At 36.5% G+C, this 14,885-nt stretch overlaps 1 protein-coding gene across 1 annotated transcript in view; it reads right to left on the bottom strand.

The window, feature by feature from the left end:
• Positions 1-13,740: 13,740 nt before the first annotated feature.
• Positions 13,741-14,885, bottom strand: part of zbtb16a (zinc finger and BTB domain containing 16a) — a 182,137-nt gene continuing 180,992 nt past the window's right edge. The window contains exon 7 of the mRNA XM_088320957.1: positions 13,741-14,679. Within this exon, the coding sequence (XP_088177083.1) occupies positions 14,450-14,679 (230 nt within the window). The 3' untranslated portion in view covers positions 13,741-14,449. The remainder of the gene's footprint in view (positions 14,680-14,885) is intronic.

Below are 14,885 nucleotides of genomic sequence, written 5' to 3'. Positions count from 1 at the left end.
GGCCGAATTACCTCCCTCAATGCCCTTCTCCTCATTCAGTTCAGACTCTTGTGTGCTTTGTAAGACTTCACGAGTTGGGGATGCAATATTGTATTTTTCTGTATTGCATTTACATGCAATGGTTCCATAGGCTTGCAGTGAGGCAAAACTCAAGGGCAAAAACATGATAACAACGGAAACAAAGCTTCCGGTAATCAAGGAATCCGACAAAAGCACACGAATTGCTACCCTCACTAAGTTGCATGGCTGTAACCAATTGGGACTATTATTAAAACCAAGTCAGGAATTGCAGCAAAGGTTTCTTCTTATTGCATTCAAATCTTTGCAATTTGTAGTTTAAGAGTCAGTTTTTATTCAGTTTCGCCAATGACGTCTCCTTCCCCCCTTTCCATCCACCTGCTACTCCACTGTACCAGCTCAAATCACACCACACCAAAAGTAAATACAATTTCATTTTTCCTTCACATACATTTTTCGTTATGTTATCTAAGCTCATGCATGTACATAACACATTAGTATACACCATACACTATTTTTTTATAATGTTTTTATCTGGGGTAAATTTTTTTCTAACGATTAATTTCATAATCGATAAATCGGTCGATTATTTTTTTGATTAATCGATGAATCGGATTTCTAATCTCCCTCCTATTCATTCAAATACTGAAGTTTTGTACAGATAAATGATATACTACACAGAAACAAAGGACTATATGATATAAAACAATACTTTTTTTATAAGTGTTTGTCAAATAACTTGATAATAATGTCATTTTTTTTCTTTTAACTTTATTTTATACCTATTTTCTGATTGTTTTTCTCTGTATTTTGGTCTGTTCCCTTGAAAATTGATAACTTTGTTTTGTGACGAAACGGTTCATGACTAAAAAGTTGGAACTTTCAAGTCAATTTTCAAAATGTAGTACAGTATGTGAAAATGTTAATTTTTTTTTAATATAAAAAGCTGTGTTGTCGCCCTCTGCCGGATTAAAGCAGTACTAAAACTCCCAGCGTCACAACTCAATGGTGTGCACTCTAATTTGCATTGATTTATCGTTCTTGGTGGCTCATAAATCACGCAATACAACGAATCGATGATCTAATTAGTTGCCAACGCTTCTAATCATCGATTATAATCAATTTTGTCGATTCGTTGTTGCAGCACTAGTACATTTAGTCAATTACCGTAAGTTTCCATTCCCCGCTGTTCTGCAATTTCACTTTGTGATCCTTACCTAAGAACTGATTCATGTTTTGAGGTCTCTTAGCTTTGTAGCACATTTTATCGGATAATAAAAACACATAAAAGGTGTCAAATGTCAATGTGTTGAATGGACAACTTGAGAAATCATCTTGAAACTGGAAAAAATGTGACTAGATGCAGTACTCTATCATGATTTACGTAGTCTAAAAACGGTAAATAAGCAGGGTTGGGTAGGGTTACATTAACTGGATTACTTTTGGATTACTCCAATACCAAATATGCTAATAAAAGACAAGAGAAACTAAATATGAATTACTAAATTTTGTGCAGGCTTGGGGAGTAACGGAATACATGGAACGGCAAAAATGATGTTGGCAAGCTGTTTGGATTTATTTTCATTTTGTTTCTGTCGCATTTTATGTTAGTTTTGCAGGAGAACAAAGAGATCAAAGCCAGGAGAGAAAGCTTACCACGTGTTGTGAGTCATCATTTTATTCATATTTAGTTTCTTTTGTCTTTTATTAGCATATTTGGTATTGGAGCAATCCCAAAGTAATTGAAAGTAATCCAGTTAAAGTAACCCTACCCAATCCTGGTAACGGAATACATGGAACGGCAAAAATGATGTTGGCAAGCTGTTTGGATTTATTTTCATTTTGTTTCTGTCGCATTTTATGTTAGTTTTGCCGGAGATCAAAGAGATCAAAGCCAGGAGAGAAAGCTTACCACGTGTTGTGAGTCATCATTTTATTCATATTTAGTTTATTTTGTCTTTTATTAGCATATTTGGTATTGGAGTAATCCAAAAGTAATTGAATGTAATCCAATTAAAGTAACCCTACCCAACCCTGTAATAAGTTATTTAAGAAGTCTGCAAAATGTACAATTATTCATACTGTAAACATTTGTTATCCAACTATCATACATCTTTATAATAAAAAAAATGTACATTTTAATGCCTAAAATTTGTCTTATTAGCAAAGCCCAAGCAACTATATGAAGTCAAAAACTTGTTGCTCTACAGATAATGCTGTAGTTCACCCACCTAACCACAAAGCGGCTCTGTGCCACACTAGATGGAATAGATTTTCTCAGGGAAAGGTCCAATGTCAACAAAATATGCATTAACAAGTGATGTGAGGCCTAAGGTTGGCTTGTGATGCACGACCTCGAGACGTTAAATGACGCAAACTCCGGTGACCTACTGGACCTTCCTTTCTCACCGGCTACAATGACATCAAAGTATCATCCCCAGCAATCCCATTTCACTGTCAACTTCTTTCTCGTTTCCTGTCAAAACAACAAAACACGATATGGGGAGTGGATGACAAGTGGACAGCTTTAAGTCTCTCAGTCCCAGTCTAGCAAGCTAATGTAAGAAGTAAATTGACATTTTTTTTGTCAGTGACAGATGGGATGAGTATTTGAGTACTCTGTTGCTGAATATTTAAATCGAGGGTCACCGATGTGGTGTCCGTGGACCCACAGGAGTCCCCAAGAAGAGTGTTTTTCAACATTTTTGAACCAAGGTACACTTATATTTATAAAAGAATTCCGAGGCACACCGTCCGTCGAAAATGTTTGAAAATGAAGTCCTGTCAAATATTTCACTGTACTACCTCATAAGCAGATAATTAGTATATAAAAAGAAGAAAATAATACTTAAAATAAAAAAGAATGATGTGCTTTATTTATGTTTTCATTTTTGACAGTGCAATCTTAAACCGCTTTGTTAAACAAATTGTTATTACATGTACTGTGCTACCTCATGAGCAGATAATTAGTATATAAAAAGCTACTGCCACCTACTGATATGGATGACTATTACAGTTCCTCGTCTGACGATAGCAAAAATACTGAATGATGGCCCGATTCTTTGGAAAGATAAAATTGGGCAAATTCCAGCAGCACACTAGACAAGGTCTCGCGGCACACTAGTGTGCCCTGGCACACTGGTTGAAAAACACTGCCCTAGAACACTGGTCGACAACCTTTTCTGTACCACGGACCGGTTAAATTTTTTTCTCACAGCCCAGCCCTCCGATAACGTCAGAAGCAATGTCAATACTAATACTTAACATATTAAGCTTAAATCTGTTGTGTAATTGCTACATCTCTGGGGATCTAGATAACATGGGAAAAGGCTCTAGATTCAATCTCCTTATTGCACTATTTAATCGCGTTGTCTCATCTTGAAGGTGCACGTGATTCTTTAATCGTTGTAAAAGAGTAGTTTTGGCTGAATTCATTCCCATAATGTTTTATTATACCACACTGTAAAACACTGTAGTTGAGCATTATGGGAATGAATTCAGCCAAAACCCCTCTTGTAGAACGTTTGACCAATATCAAAGATAAAAAAGGTGAGACAACGTGGTACGGTGAGTAAAAATAGTGTGATGATGAGATGAAATGGAACAGTGTTCTCATTCCCATGATCCGGGATTGATTCCCGCCACATCGAATGTTGAGCAAATGATATTGGTGATAATTGATTAACCAATGCCTGAGTAATATAATTTACAACCGCAAACCTCGCAAATTTGGAAGTTTTTACGAGTAAAAAAGTGTGGATACACGGTGCAGCCTGGTAACACATAGCCCACAGGCAGGTGGTTACTGACCACTGCCCTAAGAACACCTGAGTAGCCCACGGACCAGTTCTGAAAATATCTCACCAGTGATTGGTCATTGCGATTTTATCGGAAATTGTTCAGGGTGTCCCCTGCCCACTGCCCGAAGATGGCTGGGATGGGCTCCAGCACCTCCGCGACCCTACTGAGGATAAGCGGTACAGATAATGGATGGATGATGGATTTCTAACAGGCATGAGACCTAGTTGTTTTGAAGTGTGTAAAATAACTGCATTATGGGAATTAATTCAGCTTAACATATCTTTTGGATACTAAATATCACACCTGTCAACCTATATGGTTTGCTTGAGTTTCATGTTTTTCTCAAATTGTGTATGCCCAAGGTGGCCCAAATTAGTTTCTCACATAGGTTTTTTTTGGTGTCTTAATAAATGGAATTAACTTTTCAAAACTGAATTTTCTATTTTCTTGAGTTGTCTCTGTGTGATACTAGAATTGGTTTGATGATCTGAAACCTTTGTGAGTGATAAATATGCAAAAAACAAACAAACACAGAAATTACGAGAGGGGCAATTACTTTTCACTGCACTGTAAGTGCCACAGATGGACCCTCACGGCAAAACTGGGAAAGAAAATCCAGGCCGTGGAGATCGGATGCGACAGTAAACCTCTAGGCATCAGCTCCTTAGCCCATGTGACAAACAAAATGGTGCACAACACCATCAGCAGGCACATTAGAACCTAAGAAGACCTGTTGTCGATGTCATGTCACAAGATCACCAGGACTGACCAAGATTATTGTCCAGCGCACAGTCCAAGGGGGCAGGAGGATACCAAGACCAAAAATGAACTGGGCTGGTTACAAAATTGCCACAACCCAAAAACAAGCCAGTGGAGAAAGCTGTCCAGAGTTGCGTCCTCATTGGTGCACCAACAGGGTTGGGTAGGGTTACTTTAACTGGATTAATTTCAATTACTTTTGGATTACTCTAACACCGAATATGCTAATAAAAGACAAAAGAAACTAAATATGAATAAAGTGACTAAATTTTGTGCAGGCTTGGGGAGTAACGGAATACATGGAACGGCAAAAATGATGTTGGCAAGCTGTTTGGATTTATTTTCATTTTGTTTCTGTCGCATTTTATGTTAGTTTTGCCGGAGATCAAAAATTCAAAGCCAGGAGAGAAAGCTTACCACATGTTGAGAGTCATCATTTTATTCATATTTAGTTTCTTTTGTCTTTTAATAGCATATTTGGTATTGGAGTAATCCAAAAGTATTAGAAAGCAATCCAGTTAAAGTAACCCTACCCAACCCTGTGCACCAATGAGGTTAAGGGATCAGTGAACCGTAAGTATGTATAATATACAATTTAGAATGCATAACCATTTAAGGTTTTACTCTGTAATAATCATTTGAATTTCCACAATAAAATCTTATTACGGATTAAAAAAACACTGCTTTGAAAGTAAATTGAAAATGCATCAGATTAAATTAACAATTTTAATTGAATTCAATCGCATTCAATTTAACAGAATTATCATCAAATACCGCAAGAGGGAGCCTTTGCATCACTTAAAAACATCGTATTTTTATTGACCAATTTCCTAGAGTTGATGATCAATATTTTTATCTATATGCCAAAAGTAGCCAATTATTATATTCACATTAAAATACAAAAGGGAAAACAATAGAGATCCTTGGAATACATCACTCGGAGAATTTTAAATGTCAAATAGTGAAAGATAAAAAAAACAAAAACAAAGGCAGTAAGAGTGCAAAGACAACTCACATAAAGTCCATTGTTTATTTCCTGTGTGTACAATTGATTCTTATAATGAAACCCATAAATAAAAAAACAAAAAAAGACAAAAGCAATTCACTACAAAAGGACAATATACCATTGGAAGGAAGTGAAATCAAAAACAAAAACCTTTAATATATACTTTTTCCACGATCAAAAAGGCACAACATTGACAACTTTAGTGACAACATGGAAGGACCTGCAGCATCTTTTTTTTTTCATTATTTCATTTTTTTCACACTCCATCAGAGAGAACACTGAAATGTTACAAAGAGATGTGTCTGATTTCACATTGAAAAAAAAGTATATTATCAAACAGTGGCACAGCAAGCCACAACGGGAGTTTTGTCGAAAAGAAAAAAAGAAAACCTGCACATTGTCGCTGGAAAAGACAAAGGACCTTTTCATTTTTCATTTTTTTTTTTTGCAAAGCTCTAAAGTAGATTTCAATAATGGCATAAAATATCACAACAAAAATAAAAGGAAATCAACAAATAATAATCGGGCACCTTCTAAGATTAGGCTAAGATTAGGTGCTGAGGTAGACAAAAACTATAACAATTGAAATCATCATCATAATAGCAAAAAAATTAAAAAAGAAATAAAAAAGAAACACTGTCGATGTCTTAATAATACAGAGCGACTTCTTAACTGCCAAAATGGAAAAAAAAAGAAGAAAAACGAAGAAAAAAAAAAAAAGCTTTGTTACGCTTGGTCAAAGTCGTTGGTCCTCAGTGCTATTATAAAAAAATAACTTGGCGCTTTCCTTTTTTAATCAATATATCTATAATTTTTTTATATACATTTTTCTTTTAAACGTATGTGGAGACTTCAATGAAATGGTGAGAGGACCGCACCGAAAAACACAACTTCAAGTGCCTGCTCCAGGGATGTCATGAGTGCTTCTTTTTACCCACGTGCCTTGAATGCATCATGGAGAAGGAACAAAAAAACTGTGCTGCCTTGAGATATAGGCTAAGATCTAAGCATTCAAAAATATGATTTTAATAAAAAAAAAAAAGAGAAAAAGAAACCATATTTGACAAATTTGAAACTAAATAACACCTCATGGTCTTAAACAGCTCTTTCGATTCGTGCCCTGGCCACAAGGGGCAGTATAATACAAAAGAAATGTGGTGATATGAATTTTTCTTTGCAGTGGATAAAGAATATACCTTGTGAGCTTTTATGTCCAAAATTCACAGGGGGAGGCCACTTGTATCGCAAGACTCTGCTGTATTTAATAACGGCATTTGAGTGAACTATAATTTTTAAGTCCTTAGCAAAGCTATTCGATAAATAGCATAAAGAATATGTGTCCTGGGGCCACTGGGGTAGTATTTTAAACAAAATAAAAAGCATTTTTCCAAAATTCCTGTGTTTTTTTTCTTTGTTTGCACAGGATAAAGAACAAAGTCCTGTGATCTTTTACGTCAAACGAAATCACGGGCAAATTCAGCTTGTATCTCAAGACACCACCATATTTAGCACGGAATTGAAAAAAATTGCATCAATTGTTCACAAATCAAATTTTTGAGTGAATTATAACCAAAAAAAAAACAAGACAATTAGCAAATATTTAAATCGTGGAAACACCTCTGATTTGGATATAAAAAACAAAACAAAAAACAGGTCATGAAAGATTCCTTTAGATATGTACCCTGGCCACCAGGGGCAGTATAATACAATTAGAGTAAGTCATAGCAGTGATATTGATCCTTCTTTCCAAAGGATAAAGAATATAGACCTGTGAGCTTTTAGGACCAATATTCACAACTGGATGCCATTTGTATCTCAGTACACTGCCGTATTTAATAAGGATATTAAAAAAAAACGTCCATAAACCAATTTCTGAGTGAATTATGAGCAACCCCCACCCCCAAAACGGAACAAATCATTAGAGAGCGTAAAGAGCTCTCTGATTCTGAATTGAAACAAAAATGGTAAATAAAGACGCCATTCTTTTGTATGGCCACCGGGGGCGGTGTATTACAAAAAAAGAGAATAATAGCTTCCCACACAATTGCAGAAATATTGATCCCTCTCTGCAGAGGATAAAAAATATGGACCTGCGAGTTTTTATGTCAAAAAATTTGTATCTCAAGGCACCACTATAATTGAAAAATCCAAAAAAGAAATTTCTTCGATAGTTTGGTAGAGTCGATAAATACATTTCTGGAGTGAATTAACAAGTAAAAAACAACAAAAAAAAAGGAAAGTAGCGAGGCATTAAATAGCATCGAGAGCTGTCTGATTCTGGGTCATGAAAGAATACGTTAAATACGCTCCCTGGCCACCAGGGGCAGTCTAAATGAGAAAAAGAAATATCTTCCCCAAAAAATTGCAGCGATATCAATCATTCTTTTCTGACTATACTCATTCTTTAATTGACTTATAACTCTAAAAAACACAACCAATAGAAAAACCATGAGTTAAATAGCACAAAGAACCTATTGATTCTGAAATAAAGAGAAAGAAACAGGTCATGACATCCAATGGCAGTTGGCAGACATTGTTTTCCCATGTTTCTTTTCCTCAAAAAAATAAAATAAAATAAAAAAAACATCACCTCAACATAAAAAATGAGATGGAGCACGTCCTTTTTTCCAACAATTTCCATATTTCCACACAAAAAGGAAATAAACATCGCAGAGGAACACCGAGGAAGAACTATATCGATGTGTGTTGAGTTATTTCTTTTCTGACGGAATAAAACAAAAACACAAAAACATCAACAGTGGCATAGAACGCAAAATTTTGATCCGATTTAGTGCATTTTTCTACACACACAATCACGCGCGGGACAAAAGTAGAAAACATTCGGAGGGTCTACGCGGACTGAAGTGACGGGGAAGTGTTGCATTGTGGGTAGGCTTGGATTTCATGATCACTATTATGACTTGCAAGTGTGGTGCTGCCAAATCGAAGCGAACCCACCCGAACTGCTCGGCTCACAGTGTTACGGGACGTGTCTTCCCCAATTTCTTCTCAAGTACAAAAAAAAAAGAAGAAAAAAAACCACGTAAAAATTAAAAAATAATAACACGTCCACGGTCAAGTTTGATTGATGGTGAGTAACGAGTAAATTCTTCTTTTTTTTGTCACATACAAATAAAACATTGGCGGTAAGATTTTTAGTCCTACGATGCGATTGACATCCAGAAAGCAACACGTATTATTATCATCGGTATTATTACAATATTTTCACACAATATCAAAGAGGAGCAAGGCAAAAAAAACAAAGAAATCACACCCAGGAGACGAAATAACGAAAAAATTGCCCTGCATGAACTCTCCACGAAAAATAAACGGGACCGACACACGTAATACAAAAATAGCACAATTTCTTTTGTGTTTTTTTCATATCAAATCGGTTTCTCTTGCTCAGGATTTTTTTTTCTTTCCGATGAATAAATGTCCAATTGTCCATCGCACGCTCACGGAAAAAAAATCCCCAAAAAGACCTCCAGCACCTTTTAAGCCCACGTACACGTACAAAACTACGAGTTTATTCACATATATTCAAGCGTGGATGTCTATTTTTACACCCACCGAGCGCCAGTGCTTTCCTGCGCGTCTTTTAAGGCTTTTAAATTGCTTTTTTTGTTGACTTTTTTCAGTTTTTTCAGTCAAAAATGTTTCATTGGGCTTTGATCGCCTTTCTTGTTAAGTTTAAACTGATTTTGTAAATAGTTTTGCTTCCGAAAGCACCGCGTTTCCTCAAATAGTGGCTGCTAGGGAAGAAGTGGGCGTGGCCAACTGAACGATAAGTGGGCGGAGACATTCAGATGAGGACGTCATTGGTACGGTGAATTCGAAACTGGAATACGAATCGGAAATTTAAAAACAAAAAACAAACAAAGAAGAAAACCCCACTAAACCAAAATAGCTTAAGATAAGGCGGGGATGACATTAGTGTAGAGGGGTAGAAAAAAAACAAAAGAAAAAAATGCAAAAGAAAATAGCGAAAAATAAAAATGAAGAAAAAGGATAGTATAAAGAAAAACAAACAAACAGCAAAAAAAAAACAACAACAAAAAGAAAAGCCCAACAACCACTCAACCAAATAGCTAAAGATATGGCGAGGAATGACAAGTGTAGAGGGGCTAAAAACAAAATTAAAAAAAAAAAAAAAACGCAAAACAAAATAGGTAACATTAAAATTGAGAAAAAACTGATGGGTTGATGAACAAATAAAAGTGAATGATAGTATAAAGAAAAACAAACATAAAAAAAGAAAAAGAAAAAAGAAAAGCCCAACAACCACTCAACCAAATAGCTAAAGATATGGCGAGGAATGACAAAAGTGTAGAGGGGCTGAAAACAAAATGAAAAAATAAAATAATACGCAAAATAAAGTAGCTAAAATTAAAATGAAGAAAAAACTGATGAACAAAAGTGAAGGAGAGTACAAAGCAAAAACAAACAAAAAAGCATTCTTTCCAAACATGAACAGGTGAGGAACAACTAAATTCACAACATGAATGAATGGGTGAAAGATAAGTGTAGTGGGGCGTATAGGTTGGGGATGACATTAAAAAAAACGAACCAAAACAAGAACAAAAAAACAAACAAAAACAAAAAGCGCATTCTTTCCATATATGAAGAGGTGAGGAACAACTAAATTCTCAACATGATCGAATGGGTGAAAGATAAGTGTAGTGGGGCGTATTGGTTGGGGATGACATTCAAAAAACGAACCAAAAATAGAACTAAAAAAAAAACAAACAAAAACAAAACAAACAAAAAAAAAAATATATATATATTAAAAAGAAGACAAAAAAAGAAAGGATTTTGTCCAAATATGGACAGGTGAGGAACAACTAAGAATGGTTGAAAAGTTAGCAACCCTTTGAGTGAAATATATTTCATAATACATAAAAAAAAATAAAAACAAACTGTGTATGAGTCGGTAAAAAAAAAGTGGTCTTTTGTAAAACCAAAAAAGAAAATAAGGTACATAACATACTGATCTGAGAACTGTTCTTGACCTGCCTCCATAGTTGCTCCTGTTTTGGTTAGCAGAGGAATGTGCAAAAAACACTTGATTTTACAGTGTGTTTTTTTTTAATCCCGTGTTCGGGAAAAATGGCAGTGTATAAATGCCGCGTTTTTTCACCATCCGACTTAAGAAAGGGGGCCGCTATTTGAGGAATAAAACACATAAAAAGTAGTAATGACAAACAAAAAAAGCCGTGAGAGGACAACAAAAAACAAATGTGCTTTTTTGCCAAAAATGAGAACTTAAGAGAGGTAGCTTTTCTTTTCGAATAAACAATAAGAAACGTAAAAAGACCAAACCGAGCGCGGTTAATAATGCGAACACCGAGTTTGGTAACACCCACAAACGAAGAAACCCAAAACAAATCTCATGGCTGCACGGCACTTTCGAAACGTGTGCAAAAAAAAGACACGCTAACACATGCTAACACGCTAACACGCGGCGTAAAACAAAACTAAACACGAGGTCACAAAATGAGGTAATTCAAGTACGAAGTGAAAACGAGGAAATGAAACCACAAAAGTCCGTTTTTTTTTTCCTGTCGCCTGATTGGTCAATCACTTCGGCGGTTCCTCTTGCCGTCTTCGGGGGTCCTAGAGACACCGCGCGTTTCGGCGTGCAAGTCTTTTCACATTCACGAGATCGAATGGAATCCGACATTCACTCCTTCGAGAGCAGACATTTTGTTTTTCGGGCTTCTTTTCGTGGTTAGTGTGGGTTAAATGAGCGTTTACAGGCAGAGATTAACGTGATTATAAAGCTTGACCGATATCAAACAGAGACTGTTGTCGTGGTTACGCTGATACATTTGTGATCGACGGAATAGTTGGTCTTTTGACAACCGGAAGACCAATGAGAGGCAGAAAGCAGCACTTAGGCCCCGCCCCCCGTAAAAAGCCCCTCCCAAACCCACCAATCAAGTTCGTCCTTTGTTTAGCTTCCTGTTTCATCATCTACTGCATATTTCGCGGCTCGGATGGACGATTCTCAGGGGCTATCGAGAAAAAAATGTAAACAAAATCGGGAGCTCGACTTGTTTTAACTTACATAGCATTTCATTTAAAGGAAAAACAAAATCTTCCAATTCATAGTAAGAACACTTTCGGGATTTCTTTCCTTTAGGACAGTTCAAAAATCTCAGTTTGTACAATTTTTTCCCCAAAGTGCTTCCAGACTCAACTCATTCGGAAAAATCTAGTATTGACACTAAATGTATCACAGATCTTTGACGTTTGTAGCAGTCACAGGCAGCATTTATTATTTGTTTTCCTGCAAGATAATCGAAAATCAGACAGATATATAAACAGTTTTGTACAATGTTCCACAGTGTCTCCACTCTGAACCTACTCCATTCAAAAAATATATCAAGTATTGACATCTTAAGACTGTCAATGGCACTAAATGTAATACGGACATTTGAAGATTGTAGCTGTAACTGGCAGTTTAGAAGTTTGTTACTTTTTTCCTTAACAATAATTGAAGAATCTGACAGAAGTTTTACAGTGTTTCCACATTTAACTCAGTCAGTCTACTTAATAAAAAGAAAGATCTAATATTGACGTTTTAAACTCTCAATGGCACAGACTGTAACATGGATTTTTGACGTTTGTAGCTTTCACTGGCAGTGACCGAATTTATCTTTTCTTGTAAGATAATTGAAGAATCTGACAAAAAAATCAGTTTTGTACAATGTTTCAGAGTGTCTTCACACTCATTCAGCCTACTTTATGAGAAAAAGCTAGTATCGAAGTCTTAAACTGTCAATGGCACTGAATGTAATACGGATTTTTGACGTTTGTAGCCGTCAAAGGCAGTAAATGAGTTTTGGGATTTGTTTCTTCAAGATAATTGAAGAATCCGATAGAAATATACAGTTTTGGACGATGTTTCACAGTGTCTCCACACTGGACTCTTTTAGCCTCCTTTATTAAAAGGAAGCAATCTAGTATTGATGTTTTAAGCAGTCAATGGCACTGAATATAATACGGATCTTTGAAGTTTGTAGATGTAACTGGTGAAAAACTTTGTTTTTTCCTTCTGACAGAAAAATAAACAGTTTTGTCCGATGTTTCAGTGTTTCCACATTTCACTCATTCGGCCTTAATTTTTTTTTTTTAGAATTGACGTCGTTAACTGTCAATGGTACTGAATGTAAAATGGATAGTGGACGTTTGTAGCAATCTCTGGTAGTGAATGAACTTGTTGTTTTTTCCATCCGGATAATTGAAGAATGTCATAGATACATAAACGTGTTTGTACAATTTTACTGGGTGTCTCTACACTTATCTCATTCAGCATACTTTAATAGAAAAAAATCTATGAGTGACGTATTTAGCAGTCAATGGCACTGAATGCGAAACGTATTATTGACGTTTGTAGCGGTAATTGGCAGTAAATAAAACCTTGGTCAGGAAATTGTAATACTTTCTGGATGATTTTGTTATATTTGCAATCTAGGAAACAAAAAACTGACAATCGGGCTAAGAATTTTTAGAATAAGGACACTTTTTAAAAAAAATTCGGGATAATTCAAGAATGTGACAGAAATGCTCAGTTTTGTATATTTTTTTCACAGTGTCTCCACAATTAACTCATTAGCCTCACTGTAATGGAAAATATCTGACTTATGTCTTAAACTGTAAATAGCTTTGAAATTAAAATGGATCTTGAATATTTGTAGCCGTCATTGCCAGTGAATGAATAAGGGTTTTTATTTGTATTTATTCTTTTATTTTTGTTACAGTTTTTGAAATTCTGGCCAGAGTCTTGGGTACCAATGCTGGGTTAAACTTCTTTTTTGAATAAGGACACTTTTTCGATTTTTCTTCAAGAATTTGACAGAAACAAAACAAAACAGTCTAACTTTTTTTGGAGTTCATTCGCACTCATTCAGCCTACTTGTTGGAAAAATCTCGTACAGATGTCTCTATGCTGTCAATGGGACTGGATTTACAGATCTTGGACGTTTGTGGTTGTCAGTGGCAGTTTGAGTTAAGAATTTTGTTTATGATCAAAGAATTATGGTCAGGAGAATTGTCATGATAAAAAAAAATGATTTTGTGATATTTACAACCAAGGAAGGGGGGGAAAAAAGTGGGCAGAGTTTTGGGTGCAAATCCTGAGGTTCTTTTTAGGGAACTTTTTGAGGATTTGCATCGATTTCTCAAAAGATGAGGAACATCCGAGAAATGTTGGGCCAGGGCAGAAGCCTGCACTCGACTAAGTGCTATTCCCGCTTCCTCCACCTTTTCAGCAAGTCTGTGAATACAATTACGAAGAACCCGACTTCACTGATCTCTATAAATCTCGCAGATATAACAAAGAAAACCCATGAGAAAAGAAATCTCAATTTAAATTGGGATTTGTGTTTTTCACTAAACTTTTCTGTACAAACTCAAAACAATGACATGAGTTGCAACAGCAACTACCAGAAACACTTAAGTGTTTTTCTTTTCGTTCCCAAAATGAAATTACATTCGCGTAATTTTCCCGCGATTCATAAACAGGAAGCACACCTCTGTAAAACCAGAATCTCTCATTTGTTCTAGGTCTGATAGCCCTTGAGAATCGGTCAACACTGTAGCAGCATCCATTTCCCTGCAGCTGTTTGCATCATGAGGCGACCTGAAATTAAAAAAAAACAACAACACAACAATAGAACCGCAAAGTAACACAATGCGTGTGCAGGAATGACCCGGTGATTCCGAACCAACTGTATCTTTCCAGGTGGACCCTTCGATAGCGAGGATAGAAAAGCACGACACTCATTATTTCAACGTCGGCCCCCCTCGCTAAACTCTCCTACTTCACCTCGCTCTGGCATACCCGATACCTCCTCACTCTCAGACGTAACAGAGGTAAAGGTAGGTCTTCTCGATGCGCCAGTCCGGAGGTACGTCTTCGGGTTTGTGGCCCTTCATGTGCTTCTGCATGGCCGAGAGGCTGGGGCAGTACTCCAGGCAGATGGTGCACTGGTAGGGCGATGCGCCGTTGTGGGTGCGCAGGTGCTTAATCATGGCAGAGTAGTCCCTGGATCGTTGGTGGCACAGCTTGCACTCAAATGGCTTCTCACCTGAAGGAAGAGACAAGTTCAAGCAAGAAATTACATACGAGGATTTGGGCCACTACAGCCAAAAAGAAACGAAGGAGCGCAAGTCTGTCATCAGACTGAAAACAATCCGTTTCTCAGATAGTGAAGCTCTGTCAAGGAGGGTGTGTTTGACCTTGGGAGCCATTTTTTCTGTGAATTAAAGAAGGGGTCCCAAGCTGGGACCAGTA

This window comes from Urocampus carinirostris, chromosome 17, assembly GCF_059441175.1.
Source record: "Urocampus carinirostris isolate Australia breed hairy pipefish chromosome 17, RoL_Ucar_1.0, whole genome shotgun sequence".
NCBI lineage: Eukaryota > Metazoa > Chordata > Actinopteri > Syngnathiformes > Syngnathidae > Urocampus > Urocampus carinirostris.
Note: the sequence above shows the minus strand (reverse complement) of the source record. Positions and strands in the feature narration are given on the sequence as shown.